The 12,405-nt window shown below is 38.5% G+C and overlaps 1 protein-coding gene across 4 annotated transcripts in view; it reads left to right on the forward strand.

Annotated features, from left to right (window-relative positions):
• Nucleotides 1–12,405, forward strand: part of SIDT1 (SID1 transmembrane family member 1) — a 71,243-nt gene that overhangs the window by 17,471 nt on the left and 41,367 nt on the right. For all 4 annotated transcript variants that reach the window (XM_016200144.2, XM_087817869.1, XM_087817870.1 and 1 more), the window contains exons 2-3: nucleotides 7,296–7,417; nucleotides 8,624–8,794. In XM_016200144.2, the coding sequence (XP_016055630.2) occupies nucleotides 7,296–7,417; nucleotides 8,624–8,794 (293 nt within the window). The remainder of the gene's footprint in view (nucleotides 1–7,295; nucleotides 7,418–8,623; nucleotides 8,795–12,405) is intronic.

A 12,405-nucleotide genomic window follows, 5' to 3' on the forward strand; every position in this document is an offset into this window, starting at 1 on the left:
TGGCAAGGGGGGTAAATTCTCAGATCCTTCAAAGATTTTTGAAAACCATTCTTTTAAATTTAATGTTTATCATTTCCATGTTGTAAATTTTACTAAAGATGTTTATATAAAAATATAGTATTGTTTTGCTTGTTTACAAAGTTTACATAAATGGAATCATGCAGTATGCATCCTTCTGCGACCTGCTCTTTCTCTCACTTCATCTTCTTGAGTGATCCATACTGATTCATATTTTTGTTCATTCATTTTTTTAACCACCGCATAGCATTTTATTGTATGAATAAAATTTATTTATTCATACACTTGTTATTTAGCTTACTTTTGTTGCTATCTAAGTTGTTTCCGAATTTTGTTATTGCAAAATAAACATTCTAGTTCATGATTCCTTGTGCATATGTAAGAGAGAATTTCATGTGTATAAACTCAGAAGTGGGAATGCTGGAACGTAATGTGAACTTGTCTTCAGCTTTAGTGGATATTGCCAACTTGCTCTCTGAGGAGGTTGTATCAAATAACATTTTCATAAACAGTATGCAAGAGTTCCTGTTTCTCTACATTCTCCAAACGTGGTATTGTCATATGTTTGAGGCTTTATCTTTCTAATGCTTATAAAGTGCTGGACATCTTTTCACATGTTCTTTCGTCATTTTTCTCTTCAGTTGCTGTTTATATCCTTTACATATGTTTCTATTGGTTGTTTGTTTATATTATGAGCATAAAATGTTCTTTAAATATTTAAGATACTGATATTTTCGTTTTTATATTTGTAGAAATAACATCTCCTAGTCTGTGGCTTGTCTCTTCCCTTCATGTATGGAGTTTATATATATAGCTTCACAGCAGGATAGCAGGAGAAGTTTAAAGACTTCACAGTGGAATTGTAGTATCAACAGTGAAGCCAGGGATTCAAAACAGCGATGATAGCATGATCTGACCAAGCATCACGTGGAGGCTGTGACACAAGCAGCCTGGGTTGTAGACATGATTCATCCACAGCTGAATATCCTTGGGAAAGTCATATCACCTCTCCTTAAATGAAACTGTTGGACTAGATGATCTCCCTGAGTATTTCCCCAGATTTAAGGTTCTCTATCACTGCGTCAAGGTCCCATGCACCAGGCAGGCAACAGCAGGACCCATGTGGGTGAGCCCAACTTCACTACAACTTGGAAAGTGACTGACCAGCTTCTGTGTTGTTTTTCCCTGACTCCCCCACATGGTAGCCACTTTGTTCTCCATGTGCCCACGGTGCCTGCTCACGTTGCTACTGTGCTATCAACACATTGTACTGTTGGTGATAACACCACTTGTCTCTCTGACTGGGTCATGAGCTCCTCAAGGACAGGGCTGCCTTTACTATATCCCCAGAGCCTCCCATAGCCCCTGACTCAGTGAAATGTTTGATGTATGATAGAGGGAGCATGGGAGGATTAGAAGAAAGTATAGAAAGAGGGAAGGAGGAAGGAAGGAAGGAAGGAAGGAAGGAAGGAAGGAAGGAAGGAAGGAAGGAAGGAAGGAAGGAAGGAAGGAAGGAAGGAAGGACCAGAGAACCTAAACACCCCCCGAGGTATACACCCAGTGAATAGAACAGAGTTACTAAAACAATTATACATTAGGAAAAGGAACCATTTGCAAATACTATTGTAGCTATTTTATAAGTGGAGTCAGTTTTTCACAATCACACGGGAAAACACAGTGGGCTGCTTAATAATAGAAACCAATAACCTCTGATTCATAATCTGATGTTTCAATTAATAGAGCCTACAAACTCGTTACTCTAACAAAACCAAACTAGATTTGGAATTAAACTTATTTTCATTCTTTTTATTCAATAGAACTGTGTTACTTATAATTCTGAACTTTCCCCTACTGACATGTTTTCAAAGATTAAAAAGGGAGCCTCTGAGCATTAAGACCTTTCATCATCATGATCTATATAACACCAGGGATGAGAGTACTTAAATAATTCTCCTCCCTCAGCTGTAACATAATTCTGTGCTTGGAATAAACATAGGAAGGAAACAAAATCTACGTAATAAAAGTGGTCTGTTGTCATGACAACAGGAAGAAGCACCAGAAGGGAAATCTCGGCTCTTGGGAATGGTGTGTTGCAAGGTGTCAGGGTCCATTGTGCATGGTCAGTAAGCTGGTCTTCATTTAGTTCTGTCTTTACGCAGCTTACTTCACTGTACGATGTAATCCAGTTTTCTCAGTTGCACATAAGCTTCTGGAAAGGCAGAGCAGATTTTGAACAGGGCTCTGTATCCTTTCCTGGGGGTAGTGCCTTATCTGTTCATCTTGAAAAACTAACCAGTGCCTTCCGTCTCTTACTTTAATATACTCTTTTTGCAGTTATTGTAATAGTATCTCTCTGAGTTTGTGTTTAATTATAATTAGTAAGATCACTATTAAATAATAATAAAAAAGTAAGTGGTTACCAGAGCCAGACCAGGAATAAGATTAGGGGGTGGAGACGAGCAGTGGGTTTGGCGTAAGCGTGGCAGGGATACGTCTGTCCCGCTCTTCCCCCAGCAGGTCTCCTTCCTGCGGCCCAGACGCAGTCCTACCAGGCACCCGCTCGCACATGTTGATGTGTTGCTGACGGATGGGGGCACATCCACTGCATGGTTTCTTTGAAACACTACTTCCCAAAGTGTGGGCTCCAATCCATTTACATCAGAATCCCCCGCATGCTTATTGAAAATGCATAGTTTAAAGTTCTGTTAAGATCGGCTAAATCCTAAATGCTGGCTGTGGGCTTGAGGGATCTGAATGCTAAAAAGCACATTAAAATTTGAGAATCACTGCCTTCGAGTAATGTGTGAAAAAAATGGAGGGAAATCCCTTCTGGCACCAAGTATCTAAGAAGGAAGAAGGAGTCTGAATTCTTGGTAAAGAAAAAGGAAGTAAGCGAGCTTGCCTCGTTCACAGCTTGCCTTAGGTTTTACCACAGTTCTGACTAGTGTGGATTTAAGCCAGACTAAAGTGTGCTCTACAAACATGTGCTGCATAATACTGGTGACTGTGTTACAAACCTCAAAAGTGAGACTGCTTCTAAGTCAATTCTGTCAGTGCCAGGGATGCCAAAGATGAAGCCTGCAGCTTCCTAAACGAGCCAGGCAGGTAAACTAAGAGTCAACATACGGAGGGTCCACAGTGAGATACCACTTGACTCCCTGCTAGGATGGTTATAATAAAGACAGACAATAACAAGTGTTGGCAAGGATGTGGAGAACTTGGAACTCTTATACATTGCTGGTAATGTAAATTGCTGGAATGTAAAATGCTGCACCTCTTTGGAACACATTTTGGCAGTTCCTCAGAAAGTTAAACATAGAGTTACTATGTCATCCAGCAATTCTACTCCTAGGTATACACTCAAAAGAATTGAAAACACATCTTCACATAAAACTTGTACACAAATGTTGATAGCAACATTGTAATAGCCAAAAAGTAGAAACAACCAAAATGTCCATCAATTGAAGAATAGGTAAACAAATATGGTATATTCATATAATGGACTATTATTTAGCAATAAAAGTAAATGAAGTATTGATACATGCTACAACATGGAAGAACCCTGAAAACATTATGCTAGGTGAAATAAGCCAGGTACCAAAGAACATCTATATTATTCCATTTATATGAAACATTCAGAATAGTCAAGTCCATAGAGACAGAAATTATATTAGTAGTTACCAGGGCTCCTTTTGGAGGTGATGAAAATATTCTGGAATTAGTAGTGGAATTAGATAGATTGCACAGTTCTGTGACTATACTAAAACTACTGAATTGTACACTTTAAGAGTGAGTTGTGTATGTGTGAATTATATCTCAATTTGAAAAAATGGTGAAAGAAATGTCCAAGAAAAAAGTAGTAAATTTGACTACATAAAAAAAAAAAAAAAAATGCGTTGTGATTACTTATAGGAAAAACTCACTTCTGTTCTCTTCTACTCACACTCATAACACTTCTGACACCACGTCAAGCAATTCTGTGACACCAGCTGAGTGTTCTATAATTCAGTTCAGTTCTGACTCTAACTACATGATGTTAGCATAATATCGCATAGGTTTAAGATTCAGTCCCACAAGCCTGTTCCCCACTTTAGAATGTCAACTGTGGTAAGTCCAGGTTGTCACTGTCACTTCTGACCAACTAGCTATAAATCAGGGGTTCCCATGACCCCCTTTCTCAGGTGCAATTATTTGCTAGAGCAGCTCACAGAACTCAAGAAAACAGTTTATTTACCAGATTACTGGTCCATTATAAAAGGATATAACTGAGGAACAGCCATAGGAAAGAGATGCACAGGGTGAGGTCCAGAAGGGTCCCAAGTGTAGTAGCTTCTGTCGCTGTTGAGTTTAGTGCACCACCCTCCGGGCACGTGGATATGTTCACTACCCAGGAGTTCTCCAAACCCTGTGTTTTGAGAAATTTTATGGAAGTTTCATCACATGGGCATGATCAATCATTAATTCAATCTCCAGCCCCCTCCACTTCTTGGAGGATTGGGGAGTGGAGCTAAAAGTTCCAACCTCCTAATAATCATGCCTCGGTTTGTCTTTCTGGTGACCAGCTCTCATCCCGAAGCTATCCAGGAGCCCACCAAGAGTCCTCCTTAGAACAAAAGAGACTGCTATCAGCCAGGAAATTCCAAGGGATTTAGGAGGTCTGTCAAGAACCAGAGTCAAAGTTCAAATATTAGAACAAAAGATGCTTGCCCCAGCTGGTTTTGCCCAGTGGTTAGATCGCCGGCCTGCTATCCGAAGGGTCCCGGGTTCAATTGAGACCAAGGGCACGTATCTTGGTTGCAAATCAGTGCAGAAAAGGTGGACTTGTTAATAAGTGGTGTTGGTTTGACTGAAGTCCATATGAAAAAAGATAAAATTGAAATCACTTTTGATATTATATACTATTATTTACAAAAATGAAACCATAAAATACTAGAAGAAAATATAGGCCTCAGTAACCTGGAGTGGTAAAAATCTTCTTCCAAGGAAGATCAAGAAATTTGGCTGTTGGCATTTAGTCAAGCCTCTAGTTTTAACAATCAGCTTACAGGAAATATAGGAGATAAAGGAATCTGTTCAACAACAGGCACCACAGGGTACAATCAGCAAATCTAGAATGTGGTTACCTCAGATTTGTTCTACTGCTTTGTGACCAGCTTTCTTTAACAAATAAATGCCCCACCCTACACTCTCTCCCTCCAAAGGTACCCCAAAGGAGGAAGGGGTACTTTTAGATTAAAAGAGACTCGAAGGACAGACACATCAACCAAATGCAATATGTGGATCTTATTTGTACCCAATTAAAAAAAAAAAAACTTTAAAAAGCAATTTTTAAAACAAATGAAGAAATTCAAACCCTGTGTGGATATTGGATAATTTTAAAGAATTATTAATTTTATTAAGTGCAATAATGGAAATATGTTTATGTTAAAAAGAAGAGGCCCTGTCTCTTAGAGAGAAAGATAGAACTTTTTACAGATGAAATGGTCAGATCTTTGGAATCTACTTTAAAATAATGCAGTAAGGGTATGTGGGGGGGGCAAATAGGAGGTATAAATGAAATAAAATGGCACATTTCTTAATAATTATTAAAGCCAGTACATGACAAGTATGTGAAGATTTATTATACTATTCTGGTCACTTTGGGGTAAATCTGAAAATTCCCAGAACCACTGAGCCCTTTTTGGCAGGAGAATGCCAAGATAAAATTGGCACCTGAGGAGGTGTAGCCCTGGGACTAAGAAGACTATATAGGGTGCTGCCAGGGAGGTTAACAGCGTCAAAGGACTAAACTCTGAAAGTGTCCTTGGGGGTGGAGGGGAGGGCCTGGATATGGACAGTGTGAAAGAGAACAGTATAACTTGACCTATTGGTTGAGAAAGCTAAATAAATGGGAATCAGGAATGACTCTCAGGTTTCAGGCTTAGATGGCTGCATGGTGGGGCCATTCACCAAGCAAAGGAATTCAGAAGGGATTAAAGTTAAGGGTAAAAGGAGTGATAGATTTGATTTCTGACAGTTGCATTTGAGGTGCCTATGGAATATAAGAGCTCAGGAAAGAGGCCTGCACTGGAGATGGGTTTTTGGCAGTTATCAGCTGCAACATAATTTCCATGGAAACATGTAAAGTGTAGGCACAAGAAAATGCTCCCTTCATGTGCAAGCACTTATCAAATTAATAAATTACTATTGGACTGTTTAAACATCAAAAAATCAAAGTGGCTTAATCAAGAAGAAAAATATAAAAAAACCAAATAGTAGTATATGACATCCAGGCTATTCTGTTTCCTCTCAATTTCCATTTTGAGTATGTGACAGATCTTGAAGGTTTAATTGCAGGATTGTCTTGTTTCACTTTCTCTCCCCCAATAATGAGTTTTCAAGAGAATACAGGCTTTAATACAGTGGAGGGGGTCTCATGTGAAAGATCAAATTGTGCTTTTGCTTTTTTACCTTGCCTTTCTTCTATTTTGCTCTTTCCATGTTGACTATGATATTATAAAAACTAAAGAAAAACACCCAAACCATCTAGGTCTCTAGGGCCGCAGTTCAATTTCCTGTCTTTAAAACAGCCATGATAGCGGTAAATTCTTGTCAGAAGGAGCCACGGAGCCACTGATACAAAAAAGCAGTTTGTGTCAGGGATTGATTTATGCCTTGGAGCAGGACAAAGAGAAGAAAACTCAGCCCCTATGGCATTTGTTGCTGGGGAAGCATCAGGCCATCTGCCAGGCTCTAATAAAAGATGACAATAACATTTTGGTTTGAAGCACAGAATGATTTTCCAAAGTGAAAATAAAGTTTGTCAGCAACTGAGGCTCTTGCAGGTCTTTTTTTTTTTTTAATATATTTTTATCTTTAGCATTTATATTCAAATAAAAAGTAAAGGACATTAATATCTTTCTTTTTCTGCTCTGGGCTTATTCTCAAAATCTTGTGTTGACTGCCCAATTCAAACTCCTCAGCTTGCCCTATGAAGCCTCCATAATTTAGCTTCACCCAAGACTACTTAGATCAGAATTTGGACAGATCGGACCCAGGCATCAGTTCTTTAAAAAACCTTCCCCTTTAAAGTTCACATACGAGCTCTGCAATTGATGTTGAGATCCACTGTGGTTACAATATAAGTGGGGAAAATACAGCTGAGGAGTGTGGATTATCCATGGTCAGAAGTAAATGTGAGACTAGAGTTTTTCAGAGCTTCGGGTGGCAGCGAGGATGCGTGTGTGTGCGTGTATGTGCCTGAGGGATGTGCCTTACTTCTCTCTGCCCGGCTGCAGGTCAGTGCCGTGCGGGTGTACGTGAACAGCTCTTCAGAGAACCTCGACTACCCGGTCCTGGTTGTGGTTCGCCAGCAGAAAGAGGTGCTGTCCTGGCAGGTGCCTCTGCTCTTCCAAGGACTGTAAGTGGGGTTTTCCCCAGACAGCTTCACTACATCAGTTTCTTTCAGTGGCCTAGATCTTATTGGTCTTTGCCCTAGTGAAATGAGAACTGACATTTGCAGTGTTGACATATTATGCATGCTCAGTGCAAATGCCAGTCGTGGTGCATACCCTGTTGTGTTCAACTCTGGTCAATGTCCATTCCCGTTGAAGTTCACACAAGGACTCTGCCTAGATGTGTAGCACCTGGAAGAACATTTACCATTGTAATTCTATTCAGAATTAAATAAATGTTCTATAGCTCTTGATTGGTTAGTGGGTCATCCTCTGAGGACAGGGCTAGGCCCAGCAGTCAACTTCAGTGAGAGGCACTTCTTTCATCTTTCTTTCTTTTTTTTTTAAAATATATCTTTATTGATTTTCGAGAGAGGAAAGGAGAGGGAGAGAGAGAGGTAGAAACATCAATGATGAGAGAGTCATTGATCGAGCCCGCAACCGGGCATGTGCCCTGACCAGGAATCGAACCCCGATCGCCTGGGTCCCAGGTCGACGCTCAACCGCTGAGCCACGCCCAGCCGGGCCTTCTTTCATCTTTCAAAATGCCCCCCGAGTGTGCACTCTTCATTCCATAATATTTATTGAGCACAATTAGGTGATGGGTGCTGGAGATACAATGGGGGTGGGGTGGGGGAAAACAACAAAGTTCCCTGCCTTTATGGGTTTATATTTTCACAGGCACTATAGGACTATAAGAAAAAAACCAGAGGCCACTCACAGATGGACATGGAGTGTGTGTTAAATTGTTTGTAAAAGTTAGAAATTTGAGAATTAAAATACTGACTTGGGCTCTGGGGCTTTCTTTATGTTCCATTTAGCAAAAGCTTGAAGGATGGAAAATGGAATCACCTGGTTGTTTTATCGGACAGTTTCCCTTTTATAATTTGAAATTTTTCTTCATTGAATTAGGAGGATGGTTTAGTACAATGTAGGCACTGCCTGAGTGAACAGGTCGGCACTAAGCAGACCTACATCCCTGTTACTATGTCAGAGCCCTACACAAAAACACTGCTTCTAAAATCACTGTCAATAGGTCCGGTCTGAAATTTAAAATATAAGGGCTTGAAACAAATTCGGGGAGAAGTGAATTGTAGTAAGATTCTTTCCCTGCTTGTTCATTTAGTCTCTCTCTCATTCTGGCTGGTTTTTCCCTCCATTGGCCGCTACAGATACCAGAGGACCTACAACTACCAGGAAGTGAGCCGCACCTTATGTCCCTCAGAAGCCACCAATGAAACAGGACCGCTGAAGCAACTGATATTTGTAGATATAGCATCAATGGCACCCCTGGGTGCCCAGTACAAACTGCTTGTTACCAAGATCAAGCACTTCCAGCTACAGTAAGCAGACTCTCTGAGGCCTTTCTCTGTTCACTCATCTGTTCTTCCTGTGCGTGTGCATGCTCCGTCCAGCTTCCTGCCTTACAGATCCCCTCTCTAGAAAGAAATTATGTCATTGGCATATTATCTTAGCGCTTCTTGACCTCTCCTGCTCACAGCTGGGCAGCAGAGCCTTATGTGTTCTGTGCAATAGGGAGGCAGTAGGAGACTGGTGCAGGAGGAAGGGTGGCTGACATCATAGATGTCTGTTCTTGGGGTCTGGGTGAGGGCCCTGTCCTGTCTGCAGTCCAGGCAGGAGTCACTGGTGACTGGGTATTACTCACCAGCGCCACTCTCCTGAAGGAAATTTTGTTTTTGTTTTAAGGAAGACCTTAAATTATTTTTTTCTATCTTTATTGCTATTCCAGTTTTTTCCTTCCAGGTTAGGAATGTACATAGGTTTTAAAATAAGTTTTAAATGAAAATACAGGGTGGGGCAAAAGTAGGTTTATATTTGTAAGTACATGAAACACAGACTTTATTCTTGTATTATATGTTAATTGTTGTATTACTTTCCATAAGCACTGCAAACCTAATTTTGCCCCACCCTGTATTGTTAAATTGGTTATATAAAACTTAGAATTTGTACTCATCTAAAGCATCATTAGGAGAACAAAAAGATAAGCCACAGACTAGGAGAATATATTTCCAACACGCATAATGACAAAGAGCTCATATGCAGAATATATAAAGAATCCCTACAAATCAATAAGAAAAAACAGGCCAACTCCTGGCTGCTGTACCCATTTACCACCTACCTTTCTGTGGTTCTGGCTGCTAGTAGGCAAGAACCTTGGAGCCTATGAGTCTGGACACTGCTCTGGGTGTATGTCAGACACAGGTCTCAGACTCAGCTTCACTGGAACAAATAGGTTTTCTTAGGCAAAAATGAGGTGATCTCAGGAGCAGAAACTATACTTGAGAAAACAATTCCGTGACCTAGAGAAAGAAGAGTCTCAGAAGGATAATCAGTGTTTATAATTACCCAGTGGGGGGGATACGTATGTATAATATAAATGGACTCAAATATGCCAAGAAAGGAATAGAATGCCAAGTGGGATTTTTTCTAAAACAAGAAACTAAATATTTGTTGCTTACAGAAGTATAACCTTAAATTAAAAAACATATAAATGTTGTAGATAAAAAAAACAGAAAGAAAAAGAAACCACCACACTGACACTAACCAAAAGAAAGTTAGTGTAGTATATCAATATTATACAAGATAGTTCTTAATGCAAGAAACATTATTAGAAATAGAGGGACATTTCATATTTCTAAAAGAATAATTCACTAGGAAGACTTAAATTTAAACTCTATATTTGTATGCATCCAGTAACATAAGTTCAATATACAAAACAAAAATTACAGAATAAAAAGAGCTGGACAAATGCACATTCTTTGTGGGAGACTTGTCTACAGCTGACAAAATAAGCAGAACAAAAATGTTAAATATATATATATATAATTTGTATATACATATATACAGTAATTAGATGGAACAGGCATTGGCAAGCTATGGCTCACAGGCTGGCCGCTGGTTTTTGTAAATAAAGTTTTACTAGAACACAGCCCTGTCCATTCATTTACATATTGTCTATGGTTGCTTTCATGCTATAATGGCAAAGCTGAGTAGCTGGGACAGGGACATTATGGCCTGCAAGCCTAAAATATTTGCTCTCTGACCTTTAAGAAAAAGTTTGCCAACTCCTAATATAAAAGAACAGACACATGATTAACAAATTTGAATTAAGTAATGTTTTTAGAGAACTGCATCCCAAAATGGCAGAATGCCTAAACCTTTTCACGTGCACGTGCAACATTTACCAAAATTGCCAAGTTCTATAATGCATATCTTGATAAATTTCAAAGGACTGAAATCCTTTATATGGAATTGAGAGAGAAATAAACCACAAGATGACATATAAAAAATCACAAATGTTTAGAAATTAAGTAGTCTACTTCTAAATAACTTATGAGTCAAAGAAGAAATCACAATGAAAATTAGAAAATATTATGAACAAATAATAATGAAAATATGAGATATTTAAACTTCTGGGATGCAACTAATCATTGCTTGAGGAAAATATATAGCTTCAAATGTATATGTTAGAAAAGAAAAATGGCTGAAAATCAGTGTGTTAAGTATTCATTTCACAAAGTTGGAAAAGGAACTGAAAATAAAACTCAAATAAAATAAAAGGAAGTGATAAAATAAAAGCACAAAAAATGAAATCGAAAATAAATCCACCATGGACAAAATGAACCAAACCACAAGTCAATTATTTGAAATGGCTAGTATTTTTTATACCTGTTTTTTAATAAATAAAAATGACAGGCAAGCCCATTAAAAAAAATTTAGCAATAGAGTTGAATAGATACTTAACCAAAGAAGCTATTCAAATGATCCAAAAACACAACCTCATTAGCTATCAGCAATACAAATTAAAATGATAGCAAGATTTCACTACAGCTACCAAATTGCTATAATTTGAAAGGATTGACAATGCAGTTCTACTCCTAGTAATATACCCAACTCCTAGATATATGATTGTGGTATTTATTTACTAGAATATCACACAGCAATAAAAATGAACAAACCATTGCTATACCCACCAACATGGAAAAAAATCTCACAAACAGTGTTGAGCTAAAGAAGCCAGACAAAAGGAATCCATACTGTTGATTCCTTTTATATAAAATGTAAAAACAGGCAAAGCTATCCTGTAATTTAGAAGCCAAGAGAGTGATATCTCTAGGAAGGAAAGAGGAAGTGCATGGTTATGTTCGCCTGGTGATAATTCATTCAGATATATGCTTATGATTTGTGCACTTTCCTATGTGTGTTATACTTCAATGCATTTTTAAAATCAGAATATTTAAACATAGTATATACTACTTTTTTGCAGCTTATTCTCTGATCAGAATATTTTGTTCTATTATTACAAAGTGCTCCTTTTGTATAAATTTTTGAAAGCAATTTATAAAGAAGTCTGTAGCCCACAGAGGTGCTAAGAGGAATCAAATGTTTATTTTGGTCTTCTCTATACCCCTTAACAGTATATACCCAGAGAGACAGATGAACAGATGGATGAATGAATGGTCAGAAGGGTGGAGAATTAGTCATAGCATTTTTTCCAAGTCCTCCATTTATTTTGGCAAAGAAAAAGACGACATGATAATTCAAGAGCAAAGAACTACCCTCCTACCCACCACCACCCCAAAAAAGACAAGAAAAGATTTTCTGTTGGATAAGATCCACCCAGATCAGTTAACTCAGAGTCTCTATGAGGGAGGTTTGAGCATTAGTATATATTTTCTTAGTTTCCTAGGTGATTCTAATGTGCAGCTGGAAGTGAGAACCACTACCTTGAAGCAATTTTTAAATATTGCGCTTATGTTTAATTGCTTTTAATAATTAAACCTATTTATGATGTTAAACAACATGAGAATTCATGGTTATACATTTGAAGGAGGTGGCAGCATATTACTTGAACAAAGCTCCGTTCCAACTTTCAGCCTTGCCTTTACTAATTGGTTTCTGTGTCTTTGACCTGTCACTGTCACCTGGAGGC

Source organism: Miniopterus natalensis, chromosome 6 (genome assembly GCF_054644295.1).
Source record: "Miniopterus natalensis isolate mMinNat1 chromosome 6, mMinNat1.hap1, whole genome shotgun sequence".
In the NCBI taxonomy this organism is placed as follows: domain Eukaryota; kingdom Metazoa; phylum Chordata; class Mammalia; order Chiroptera; family Miniopteridae; genus Miniopterus; species Miniopterus natalensis.